The following is a 14,406-nucleotide window of genomic DNA, read 5'->3' on the forward strand; positions in this document are numbered from 1 at the left end:
TTCATCTGCATCAACATTCGCTTCTGCCTCACTCTTTTGAAATCTTCACTTTATATTCAAAGATCAGTCCCAATGTTCTAAAGTAAGGACTTTACATATGGCGGCGCCTGCTGGTTTGTTTCCGTGGCTACACACACACACACACAAACACACACACACGCACGTGCACACACATGCACTCACAAACCCACACACGCAAGTTGAGGACCTCGATGAGTTGTTTCATTGCTGCGGCGGCAGGCCGATAGCACAGTATTTGTTATGGGAGTGTAAACAGTCCGTCCTCGTCAGGCAGCTAATTAGAAAGGAACGGTAGCGTGTGATTGGCTGCAGCTCTTCCACTTACCGATTCGACTCCATCAAAGTGCAGCAGAAAGTTCGCTGTTGGCCTCGAGTGGCTTTTCTGAGCTTCAGAGCTTCAGAGGTTCTCCAGGGGAGAACGGAAGAACTCTCTTCCTCATCCTCCTTTTACCCTGAATAATAATTGCTTTGTTTTTACTGATAGTTTTTAAAGTACTAAGTAGATTTATTTACAATTTCTTCCTGATTTTTATCTTGTTGTTTTTTTGCTTCCTTATCTTTTTTCTTCTGCTAATTAATGTGATATTTTTCTATTATATCTTTCATGTAGTTTTAGGTGATTTTCTTGAAAACAGCTTAAATTGAATCTTGAAACGGATTTAAATAAAATGAGTAAATATGTTATCCCACCACTTGAATTTACTCATGTATTTGCTTTCCCAACATAAAAATTAATTGTTCTAAATGTTGTGAAACACAGCTTTATTATCTAGTCAAATGTCTGATCCTGAAAGCACAGAGGCCCAAGACAGCAGGATTTATTGGTGCATAAATGTACTCTATCACTTTCTTCCCAAATACTCAAATAATTTGATTTTAAAAAAGCCCAAATCTAGATCTTATAAAACAAAAAAATGGAGAGATGATGGAAAAAATACTCATGGTGTCAACATTCGACCTTTGCAGCTGCTGTAGCCGGGTGACATTTCAACTGCATGCGAACATGTGTGCACATTCGCGCGCACACACACACACACACACACACACACACACACACACACATACTCACACACACTCACACACACTCAAACACACACACACACACACACACACACACACACACACACACACACACACACACACACACACTCACACACACACACACACACACACACACACACACTGTCCTTGGGCCTGTGAATGACATTAACCGTAGGAGACTGTAAACGGGGCTAATTATGATAAATGCGAGCAATTATGATGAATTAGGGTCTAATAGTGTAATTAGAGACAATAATCAGAGGTTCGAGGGAGAAACGAGGCGTCGCTGCGGGAGACCACATTCAACAACCTGCGCTGCATTTAGCTGTTTATCCAACTCCTTCTACCTTCTGATGGAGAGAACATTGAATTAAATTCAATCTTAAAAAGCAGCAGCTCCTCAGATTAACAGTGCGAACACAAGTAAAGGTGAAGGTGGAGCAAAGGTGTCCTTTGTCTTGGACTTAAGTCCTCATGGAAAACAAAGGCGGGTGTGAATTGTTCTGGTTCGCTGGAATCCCAATGTCTCTATTCTTCGCACACCTTGTATGAGACACACCTTGATTAAATATATATTTTAAATTATGTATCACTGGGGTGGGTCAGAGGTCAGCATAGGAAGGTTTAGGTTCTCAGCTTATCTAGTTACTGTATCTCTATATGTTCTCTCCATGTTCCCCTGTCCAGGTTCTCCATCTTCCTCTACCAGTACAGTCCAAAAACAGTCAGTAGGTTCATGAAGTCTCTAAATAATCCATTGGTGCGAATGAAAGTGAATGGTTGGATATCTGTGACTGACAGGTGACCTATCCAGGTTTAAATCCCGCCTCCTGGCCTAATATCACCCGAGATTGGCTCCAGCCCCCTCTGACCTTGTGTGCAGAACAAGTGATGTCAATAATAAATGAAGAATAAATGTTTCAGTTAAATGTAAGTTTTCTTGAAAAAACTTGCAGAAGAATTTCACAAAAAAAAAAAAAAACAACTGCATGAACATGAGTAAGTAATAACTTTGAGTCAGCAAGACACAATTTCCTTATCCAGACCACTGAAACTGACCCAATGTCAGCCCCCAGCGACCAAAATCAACAGGTGATGATCTCAGAACTTTGTGACGTGAAGATTGGCAAAAAATCACATTGACTTCGGCACCAGCTGTGTTGGCATAATGGGTCAGAGTCCCCGGGCGGGGGGAAAAAGCAAAATTCGTCTCTAGATCTTGCACATCTATTATGTATTAATTTATCTATTTTGAAACTCTGCTTATACTTTGCATGTATTGTTATTGTGTGTTGTGGAAAATTAGTTGACTGGTTCTTCCTGTCAGGAACCTTTCATCGCATTCTTGTGTGCGTTAACCTGCATATGACAAATTAACCTGAAACCTGAACCTGGAGCTACTCAGCCAAAAATAAAAAAGCGATTGACGGGTGATCTGAAACTCAGCAAGCGAATCCCAAAAATGTTTCCAGAATTGTCAAAGTGAAAGCATGTCAAAAAATAAAGAGAAATTATCATTGTGTTCCTGAAAAAACAAATTGTCTGGAATCCAAAAATGCTGATATTTACGTTGGAGAGAAAACAGCAGACTCCTGTCTGTGCCTTCATCTACTGTTCCTGCAGCGAGGAGGTCAAAGGTAATAGTCAACAGGCTGTTGGAGAGAGTGAACGGGAGAGAAGGGGTGGGAGAGCGGGTGCGGGGGAGGAACGAAGGAGGGATGAAGGGGGGTTGGAGAGAAGAGGGGGAGGAGTAGTGGACGGGAGGAGGGGAGGAAGGAAGGACAACAAGGAGTAGAGGATGGAAGAAGGGGAAGATGTAGATGTAGGAGGAGGAGGAGTTTGTGACGGACAGACCCCCAACTTTGCTGATTCTTTTTTTCTTTTAGCACAATAGTCCAAGGAGATGTCACTTTTGCCTGTTTCAGCGTTAATCGTTAGCAAGTGTTGGAGAAGTAGAGCTTTGGCCTGAAGTTAGCACATCATGAGTTGTCGCCATAGAAATAAGGTGTACGTTCCATTAAGATCATCTAGACAAACAGATTTGGGTGTCAGTATATCAGGATTAGATCAGATCCATTAAATTCCAACCACATCATCTAAGACTTAAACGGACACATTTTTATGGCTGAAAATCTTCTGTTTTTCTCAAAACTCCTTTTTGACTTCTTGAAACAAACCAACTGTTTGTCTCTTTCATCTTTATCTTCATCTGACAATCTTCATCTCCTGAGCTCTATGAAATCTAGAGATCATTTTTTTAAGCCATGCCAAAGGAAACTTTGAACTTTTTATTGGTTCTCGCCTTCATGTCTACATTATGAGTTTATTCTCACGCACATGCAGGTGAGTAAAATTATACTCTACTTGACCAATAAAAATTATTCCATAATATTGTTAGAGGTTGTTTCTCCTGAGATTTTGATCTGATTCTTCCAAAACGATTGCACTTCTTGACCATAAAACTTGGACTCCATTCTTTTTTCACTGAAATCAATCAAAATTTAGATTTAAATGTCAAAGAATGTTGAATTTGATATTCACACTCAGAAGTGTTTTCATTTCATGTTCCCTTGACTTTATCGGCAAATATGTAGAACTTTGCTCCCCTGAAATGAGAACAACTGGTTGTAAAAAAAACAATGTCTGGAAGCAGGAGGTCCCCCTGAATGTGCTTCCTCCTGTCAGAGCCGCCTGACCGTGGACTTTCCCTCCTTCTCCTCCTCCTCCTTACCCCCCCACACCCTCCCAACTCCATCTCCATCTCCTGTCCTCCAGACGAATCACCGTGACAGAACACACACATGAATCCTAATCCTGCGGCTTCATCCGTCACGTTATCGCTGGGGATCAAACTCCTTCACATTCAAACATGGTCGCCCCCCCCCTCCCCTTTTCCTTCTTTTTCTCTCCTTCTCTCTCTCCCTGGAAAAAAATTACATTTGCTAAGCATTCGAAACGCCTCCCTCTTGCGTCTCCTCCGTCCTCCTTTCAATCTCCATCTCTCTGGACAAATTAACACGGGAGAACAAAAGCCCACCCCCCTCCTTCTCTTCCTCCTCCTCCTCTCATTCGCCCACTCCCTCACGCTCTTTGGTCAAATTAACTTTGGGAGTCACTCAGACATTCACACAAAAACCCTCCTGTTTTTCTATCTCTCCATCTTTAGTGTGAATTAGCATCGGGAAACACTCAGCCCTGTTTAGATCGTCTCCCTTTTCAGACAAATTGACATTGACGACCGCACATGCGCGAGCACGCAAGCACCCACACACACCGACACCACGCGCACACACTATTCTTGCTCTTTCTCCAAAAGCAAGCTGAGGCTTGCTGAAGAAACGACCGACTGTCTGAAAGAAATTAACTGAAAGTAGAAAAAATATAATATTTATCTGAAAACACAAAATGTTTATTACAATAATAAAAAACATGTGAATGTCAGTAAATGTTGAAAAGCAACAAAATAAGAAATGTACTGAATTGGCAAGAAAGACATAAGAAAGACAAAAACATAACCTATCTTGAGGAAAATTATTGAAAAAAGGGAAAAAGGAAATTAGCAAAAAATGAATAAAAAAGAATAAAAAGTGGCACAAATATTTTGAGAAAAGATTTTGAAAAATTGCAAAAAATGGGAAAGGGAAATAGCATGAACATTTTGTTGTATTTGTAATATTGAAAAAATCATAAAATTTATAAAAAATGTGCAGAAAGTATCTCAAAAGAAAAAAATACATATATTGTAAAAAAAAAAAAAACACAAATTATGCGAAAAAGGAACGACCACTATCATAAACATTACTCAGATATGACAGATCGAAAAAAATATATACTTAAAATTGGAAGATATTTTCATTCAGAAAAGCTTGAACTGAAGACATCAGACACTGTTCTTATTGGCGGGAAAAGGGGCAGAGATTTGATTAAAAAAAAAGAAAGTACAAAAAACTCAAACGTCAAAGTCCAGTTAATTTCACACACACTCACACACACACCCATCACCAGGACCAATCAGCCCAGAATAAATCCGCTGCAGATCTAATTACTGTGGCGTCTCCGAAGGCCCCAGCCGCCGCCGAGCCAATCTTCCCCTTCGTGTTTGAACAGGCTGATGAACTGAGGGACTCGATGGATATCAAGTCATTTTGTTTAATTTATAAATGGATTTTCACCCTAATACTTGAATTATCATCAGCGAGAGAGGGAGGCTCCAACATAATGGAGCAGGAGAGGCAAGTCCTAAACGCCATGGCGGAGGGCTGCTGCCGCCAACTGACGCACTTTCTGCAACGCCATGTGTTAATTAGTGCTATAAAGCTGCAGGAAAATGAGTCCAAAATACCCAGTGAAGTTAAATAAATAAGCCCCCCCCCCTTAGAAAAAAAAGAAAAAAATCAGTCAGAAATATTAAAAAAGAAGTACTAAATAATGTAAAGACTAGGAAGAGATTTCATGACAAACACTCGGGGCTCAGGACGAAACAAGATTTAAGCATCTGTGGGAATGAAACTAATCAAAATATCAGCAGTAAAACATGCTTAAAAGAACAAAAAGCCCAAGCTACAGAAAAATGAATTGAAATTAACTGAAACATTATTGATAAAATATAAGGTTTACACAAAATTTTATTAAAAATAAATACAACAAAAATTAATAAATATAGCTGCCTTTGATTATTAAAAAAAAAAAAACTTTCTTGTTTTCAAGGATTCTGGAAACAATTCTGACTGCCATTTCATAACATGACCTTTTATTTCCTGCCTTTTTTCCCCCACATTTGACACCTTTCCACCACCAGGCCTCACCTGTCTTTTACTCCTTCCTTTGAACAGCTGCAAATGAAAGATGTCAAATCACCTCCCGCTACCCGCATCCCCTTCCTGAAAGAAGCCCGCTCCTAACCTGGTTCCGGGGTCTCGGAATGCGAGGATGAGGAGGCCGACGACGCCCCGTCCTCATTGACTGCTCCCTGCGACAGGGATGGGCCCCGACCTGGTGGCAGCTTCATCCCCAGCTGCTCTGCCATTTCCACGTGGTCGCCGGGGTGGATGTAGTCGAAGGCACTGCTGCCCGTCAGCTCCACCTGCAGGCAGAACCACAACCTTCACCTCTTACTTCCAAGCTTCAGAAAAAAAAAACAGCTTAAAAAAAATGAAATCCATCATCTGTGCTCCTGTGGACAAATTTTCTTTATTATTAAACCAAAGAAGATTATGTAAAATCTGTATCAACGTAGACAAGCGTGAAACCCTATTGGAGCATTTATGTACAACCATGTAATAATGAATTAGGAAATGATTTACAGCAAGGAACAAAAGTAAATATTATGCCAAAGTTTTAGTTAATAAGAAAATCTTGCATAACCTGCATAAACAACAGGTAAAACAAAATAATGTGAAAGACAAACGATTGAAATTAAAACACCAACAATCAAAGGAAACATAAATGAGTCTCTTTCATGACTGTAGGTCAGGGATCTTGTTGTAAATTTCCAGATTTCAAAGTGTGAATTGTCCTAAAATTTGACATTTTCATGGGAATGTCCATATTTCAAGCATTTCAGACGATGCAACTTTGGAAAATGACTACAGACAATAGTTCAACCGCATGTTACTAACTGCCAACTCTTGCCATGCTTTTATTTTGAAAATCTGAGGACACTGCCACTTTCTCTTGGTGACCCTCACTGAGCTTTACTGTGAAAAGCTGAGCGGAGAGGGCTTTCAAACTTCCTTTCCTATCTTATTCTTTGTCTTTCCTCCTCCCTCCTCTAGTCCAGGGACAACCACGCCCTCCAGACTATAATTGAACAAAAAAAAAACTAAAAACAAAAAATAATAAAAAGCTCCGTCTCATTAAATAAACATGGCGTCTCTTCAACTTAAACACTCATTAGCGCAGATAGCAGCGGATTTGTCTTTGTTAATTGGGGATGAGACGATGAGCCTCATGCTCACACACACACACAAACAGACACACACACACACACACACACACACACACACACACACACACACAAATTTTACATGGTTTCATTTCCATCAAAATCATTGTTTTTGCATTTATTTCCATTTTTTAATCTGATCCTGTTTGTGTGCTTCTGTAATTATTTGTGTGTGTCCGTGTGTTTGTGTGAATGCATGTACATGCACATGAATGTTTTTTTTTGGGGGGGAGCCCATTGGGACAAAGGGGATTACATGAGAGTAATCCTTTTATTAAGAAATCCCTTTAAGGCAATTTAGTCCCTCATAAAGTCTCATCTGGAGCAGAAAGTGATGATTAAGAAATGAGACTGATCACCGACACACACACACACACACACACACACACACACACACACACACGCAGACCCCGGTGCACCATGGGAGTTAGTGTTCATGTTTACACGTTACAGTGCTAATTGGATCTACATTGTTCTTCCTGGCAGTGACACGCAGACTTCTAATCAATTAAAACTTGGCAGAACTATTTTACATAAAGTGGCTGCCGGAGCTAATTAACACACGGCAACACGACAACAGGGCGTTGCGGTGTGAGTGCCGGTGTCTGTATTATGTGTGTGTGTGTGGGTGTGTGGGGGGGGGTAAAGTAGCAAACAGTTTCTCTTGAAATCAGAAAGTTCTGTGGGTTTTAAAAACATAGTTTACGGTGGAGGGATGCATATGCGTGTCTTTGTGTGTGCTTATTTTTTGGTCCTTCCTGTTAGAAATGTCAGTCAAATAATGTGGAAGATGTTTCAAAAGTAAGGGGTCTTTAGTGGGGAAAGAGCCAATCCAAGTTGACTTAGGGGCAAGAGGCGGGGTTTAACCTGTCAGCTGTCAATCACAGGGCCATACAGCAACATCCAACTCTTCACTCTCATACATCTCATTCATACATACAAGCCTTCAATGAACCTATTGATCTGAACCTGTCTTTAGACTGGGAGGGAGACGGAGAACCTGGAATGTACCCGGGCAGGAGAACATGAAGAGACCACACAGAGAACTCCGTCCACCACTGGACTAGTAGCTGGAACCGTCTTGATCTAACGAGACAGTCCTAACTCGACCTGCTAGTCCAAAAAATTGCAATGTTTTTAAAACTCGAAATGAAGTAGAATTAAGAACAGTATATGGAACTCAGTATATTTTGTCCATTTACAATGATTACCAAGAGTCATTCATACCTCATCATGGACTCGTTATGATTTTGAGTTTGGTGGTTTACAATGTGAAAGAGAAAAAAAACATTTTTTCAGGAAAAACACTCCCAAATTTTTCAACTTTTTTTATAACTTATTTTTCTTTTCTTGTGAGTGTGATGTATCTTTAAATGTGAGTTTTATATATTTAAATATCATTGTCACGTATCAGAATAAAATTTTCTTTATCTTCCCGTCCAATTAAAAATCATCCTGGTTTGATTCAAATGCAGCAGCCAAGGCCGTTGGTTCATTCAGAAGACAAAAGACGCTGGCGAAGAAAGAGAAACATTAGAACGGCATTAAATCACTTGGGCAGCGTGATGTATGGTTGCAGCCGCCGCTGCCGAGGTTTCTGGCTGATTAAAAAAGCTCAGGTCGTCGTACATCTTCCACATGTGTTCTGGGGATGGAGGGAACAGACCCAGGTACAGACGGCCGTCGTCACCTCTACCATCGTTGTGACGTTTGAAGCGATTGTTTTTATATTTCACACAAAATAGAGCCTCTTTTATACCTTGAGACCTTCTGTTTCATGTCTCAAAACTATCGGGCAACAAATTAAGTGCAAAAACCTTAAAGTACAAAGAGTTTTCCCCAGTCATTTTGGGAAACTGAAGTTTTTGAACAAAAATACAAGGCACACAAAGTCTATATGTTATTTCCTCATATGTGGACAAGGCATTTCATTTCCATTAGCAAACGCAGAAGCAGTCCGTGTGCACGAGGGCACAGTGTCAAAGCATTAAAAAGTGTGAGGTGTAAGGGATATTGGGACAAAGGGTTCATCTTAGTCTTTGCAAGGGGAAAGTCATTATGAAGAAAAAAGATAGAGTGGGATTTTATTGTCTTCGTTAGATGCTGCAAATAGAAAACGAGTCTCACTGCATGAGGCCCAATAAGCCAAAGTTAAGTGGAGGGAAATCTCAGATGCAGCGATCCCAAAATGCTATGTCCTCATTTGAGGACAGTGGGCTATTATAGTTTCTGTACTCACTTTCGGACATAAAATAAGTGTATAGTAATCTTGATCGACTGCTCACACTGCAGCGATCACATGAGGATGGAGGTTAACTGCGGCTGCTTGGCCAAGCTTCGGCGGAGGAGCCCAACGCTCGGCAGAGGAGGAGGAGCTCGGGGGGGACAATTACTGCACGAACACGGCGTCTCTATCGGCAGCAGCAGACAGCGTCGCCCCTGCGACCTCCGTGTCCGGGGGCTCCGGCGCTCTTTGAGTTTTTGACGTTGTTTGTCAGCTGTCAGATAAAAGTTATTAAAGAGAGGAGACGTCCCTTATCGGCGGTGCTCGCTCTGTGAGACAAGGACATCACACGGTGCCGACACCCGAAGATAAAAACACGGTGAAAGTCAGGCAGTTAGTTTTTTTTTTTTTTTTTTTGTCAAAGTGATGAAATGTTTTCGCATCAAGACGCCCCTCAGCCCGCTGACAGCTGCTTATTAATGAGCTGTTACATCATTACCGCTCAGCTGTGTGTAATCTTTATTTAAAACTGGACGCTTGACAAACAGCAATGACAGACAGAGGGAGGCGGGGTATGTGTGGTGAGTCAGTCGTTCCCCGAGTCCTCAGTCGAGGACAAACTCCAGTCTTTTATTGTTTTAATAAGTAATCCCTGGAAACATTAAGCTTTACCTGCAAACAGTAACACAAAATGAAATTTAAGAAATTATGAAAGTTCTTTTGGGGGAAACAAAACAAAACAAAACAAAACAAAACAAAACAAAACAAAACAAAACAAAACAAAACAAAACAAAACAAAACAAAACAAAACAAAACAAAACAGTTCTATCTAGAATGTCAAAATAAATAAATAAAAAAACTTAAATCATCCATAAATATCCTGAAAAATCAGATAATCTGGTATTTGTTGTTGTTATTATACAATAACTATTAATATAGTGTATTTTTTTGTTGTTTTGTTATTAGAGTTGCATAGATCATGTTTTACATATCAGATATTGAAAATCCTCCTCAGCAGTTGACAGAAAGAAAAATAAACAAACGAAACAGAGTCTGTTGAAAAGTCAGGGAAAATCCCAGATAATCTACAAAAATATGAAATAAAACTTCAAGACATCTGCAAAAAAAAAAAAAAATCTTCGAGGGCATATTTTCAATAAAATTTGCTTTTAAAGAAACAAAAAGAAGCAAATCTGCATTGAATGGATTGACTGAAATTGAAATAAAGTAAAATATATATGATGTAATATGGAATTTGTATATATCAAAATTTGGTATATTCAAAAATCTGTAATGTTTTCATCCAAAAGATAAACTGACAAATGAAAAAAAAAATCAATTCGATAGAAGACAATCAGACAAACAAATAGGAAAATGCCTCAGAATGCACCAATAACAATTCCAGCAACTGTTGAAACAAATTAACTTAAAATTAATTAACAAAGACAAAGAAAAATATTGTAAAATACCTGCACTGAAAAACTCCTGGAAATTACCCAACACATTTTAGCATATCATCAACAAAAGAAACAAATCAAGATGAAATAACGAGTGAAAGCCCTCAAAATATTATGACGTTAATATGTATGCAGCCTATATATATTGTTTTTCTCATAAGAAAAGTATCCTCCCGCAAACAATTAAACTACTTAAAACCTACAAACTCCTGTAATACGAGGGAAAACTGCACAAAACTATGATGGAACAGGATAAAAAAAAAATTGAGAAAGGTCGCCGCTTTGGTTTGTATCATGACATCGCCGTCCGGGTTGCGCTTTAATTAATACAGAAACATTTTTAAATGTGCACACACACACACACACACACACACACACACATACTGAAAAACAGTTAAAAAACCTCTGTATGACTTTGCAAAGTACTAATCAAATAAATTGATGTTGGCTCGCAGGGCTCAGAATTAATTAGAGCATTAAACATGAGCTAAGTGGGGTAATATTCCAAGTTTGATCGTTGCATAATTACTCTGCCGTTAATGATTCATGGGGCGTCAGAGCTGAGGAGAAACGGCGGACGCCGAGTCCGTTCTCGGAAAAGAGAGAAATAAAAGCCCACGGAGAAATTTAATCCAACCCTGTTTAAGAGTTTGAAAAAAATGGAGGAGTGATGCAAATGTTGGGGGGTTTTGTGAAACCAGCAGGGCGGAGCCGAAGCCTGCAGCCAGGGGGAAGGACGGGTTGGACGATGCTCGCCGCCAATATGACCGATGTGATGTTTGGGCTTTAATAAAACAGGAAGTCTAATTGGACCAGCGTTGGGTCCAGTTGCAGGCAGGTTGAATCATCCAGACGTTAAAATGCTAGCATCAAACTAAAAAAAAAATTAATCTGGATTCTGTTTAAATAATTTTTTAATAATTTACTGGATTACAATCTTAGAAAATAATCTTGCTCATAGTTTTAACAGGATGGATGTAACAAGACAGAAATTGCAATTTGGCAGAAGAGAAAGTATCTGTAATTCTCTTTTTTAAAAATGGTAACTGTGAGAGTTACATCTTAACATATTCTTAAAAGGGCATGCACGACTGTTATAAAAAGAAGGAAACACTTTGACGTCAACAAACCACATTACAATCATAGTGAATACTTGTAGGGTTGGCACAAAACTACGGGTAGCGTTTAGTCGATGAAGGTAGCTGGAATTAAAACCCTCCTTAAAAAGTCTGCTCTTGCTCCAGAGATTTTAGTTTACAATAGACCCAATTTTAGCCTCCTATCTCTCTCGAACATTCTCAAGAGAGTGATCGCTATCAATTATGTAACTTTCATCATAACAATGGGCTATTCAGAGTTTTCCAATCAAGCTTCAGAATACATCATAGCACTGAGACAGCATTGCTCAAAGTTAAAAATGACCTTTTGCTGCATTAGGTGAAGGTCTTATCTCTGTACCAGTACGTCTGAACGTGACATTTGATACCATTGATCATCAAGTCCAGACTATTTGTTTGGCATTCCAGGGCCTTTACTGGATTGGATGAGGTCCTACCTATCTGAGATATCTCGATTTGCACATATGTGCACCAAACTCAGTTATGATGTTCTGCAAGGTGCTGTGCTTGAACCAATACTTTTTTACCCGGATTATTCTTTCTCTAGGTCAGGAGAGAAATTTAGTTGATGTGAGACAAGTGGATACAGAGATAGGGTTAGATGGAGGAGGTTGATTCGCTGTGGTACCCCCTGAAAGGAAAAAGTTGAAATGAAAGGAAGAAGATTCTTCCTTTATGTAATATTATCTTTATGAAATTATTAATATACTCAGTGTTATGTGAATACCATCCAGTTGTACCGATCATTGAAGCAAGATGAAACCAGTAGGTTTATATAACTCGAGCCATGTATTCAGGATTTACAAATCTGGTTAACCAAATCTTCTGTTGCTTATCTCCAGGACTCAAGACTCTCCAGCTCATTCAGAATGCTGCTGCATGTGTTCTAAGAAGAACTACTATGAAGGAACACATCTCTTTCTTTTTGATAAAGCTTATAGTTAGGATAAGGCTACTCCCAAGTTAGGCTGCTATGGGCTTACTCTGCTGAAGGATACCCCATGATGCACTTCTCTCATTCCTCCCACTCTTTTTATCCTGTCTACACTCATGTCCCCTCATCAGTGCATGACAGTAAACTAATATCTTATTTAATATCTAATATGAAGTGCTTGCTCATGGGGTACTCGCTCATTGGGTCCAGACCTGCTCTACATATAAAGCAACATGAGACAACTATGGGTCATTTTTCTCTTCATATTAAAATGTGACTGACTTGACTTGACTTGATGTGACTTGAAACAACTCAACTGGTAAACTTCTAATTAAGATTAGACACAAACTTACGTGTTGAAAAGCTAAAATGAGCCCGCCATTCAAACCACTATGGTCCAAAACCATTTGTGATAGTCCAAAGGTTTAAGTTTCACAACCATTTCGGGAAGCAGTGTCATTCTGGCCAACTTTGTAGCAGAATTACAGCAGCTGTCAGAGCATTGTGATCTCGGGGCAGTGCTGGATGATATGCTCTTTGACAGATTAATGTGCAGCATTAATAATGACCCCATACAGTGTCGCTCATCAGGGAAAACTCCACCACTGACATTCAAGAAAGCCCTGGAAATATCCAAAAGTGGAAAGAAATTACATTAAACTAAAAAGTGCAGAGACTCAAATGGGAAAGAGAAGCCTTGGTTGGAGAAAATCAGTCTCAAAGTGGTGAATGGCGATGAGGGCCGATTGTTCCTGTAACATGTTTTGGGTTAGAACAGACAAAAAACAACTTAACGCTATTATGCCACAGTAGCAGTGGAGGCTAGAACAGCAAGTTTTAGATTAATTCAGGGCATACTGCATTTAGTCATTGATGAGGAGACCTGCGGGAAGATATGGGAGTCTAACCTGCCTCCCCTCAGTCTGTCAAAGCTCAAACTCAGGACCTACACAAGGCAGCCCATTCCTCACTTAGGGGTGCTTTATTGGACATTTTGGCAGAGGGTCAAAAGGCAGAAACCAGGCTGGTGATAGCTTAGCGCAGAGGCACTGGTCTTCCGTGCCTATGATTAGCTTTACAAACTTCAACTCAACTGGCATGAAGTACAGTATGTGTGCACAACAGAGGACGTTTTACAGTGGTACAGTAACATGCTCGGAAATGAGCTGGGCACACTGAAGGATCTGACACCAAAGCTGTATGTTGACCCTGAGGCCACAGCTAGGTTTTACAAGACCAGATGAGTGCTGTATGCCATGAGAGGCAAAGTTGAAATAGAGCTGAAACGCTTGCAAAGCCTGGCCATTAGTGAGCTAGTCTAGTTTTCAAAGTGGACATCACCAGTTGTTCCCCTTTTGAAATGGGACCGAGCTGTACAGATATGTGGGGACTGTATACTTTCAATGAATCGGGTCCCAGAGGTGAAGGAGTACCCATTGCCACAGGTAATGACCTGTTTGCAACCCTGACAGGAAGCAAACAATTCACAAAGTGGGACATTAGTCAGGCATATGAACAGCTGCTGCTTGATGAGGAGACTCAGGAGCACGCCACGATCAATGGCCTGGTGTTTAGAGTGGGTTCCAGTTTGGCCATTTTCCAAAGAAAAAAGGACACAACTCAGGGAACACCACATGTTGCAGTGTACTTTGATGATATTCTAACCA

The 14,406-nt window shown here is 40.0% G+C and overlaps 1 protein-coding gene across 1 annotated transcript in view; it reads right to left on the reverse strand.

Annotated features, from left to right (window-relative positions):
- The window catches only part of npas3 (neuronal PAS domain protein 3), a 223,304-nt gene that overhangs the window by 29,801 nt on the left and 179,097 nt on the right, over positions 1-14,406 (reverse strand). The window contains exon 6 of the mRNA XM_086151849.1: positions 5,965-6,145. Coding sequence (XP_086007975.1) covers positions 5,965-6,145 — 181 coding nt within the window. The remainder of the gene's footprint in view (positions 1-5,964; positions 6,146-14,406) is intronic.

This window comes from Fistularia commersonii, chromosome 1, assembly GCF_037954325.1.
Source record: "Fistularia commersonii isolate RoL2024-O1a breed Wild chromosome 1, RoL_Fcom_v1.0, whole genome shotgun sequence".
Classification (NCBI taxonomy): domain Eukaryota; kingdom Metazoa; phylum Chordata; class Actinopteri; order Syngnathiformes; family Fistulariidae; genus Fistularia; species Fistularia commersonii.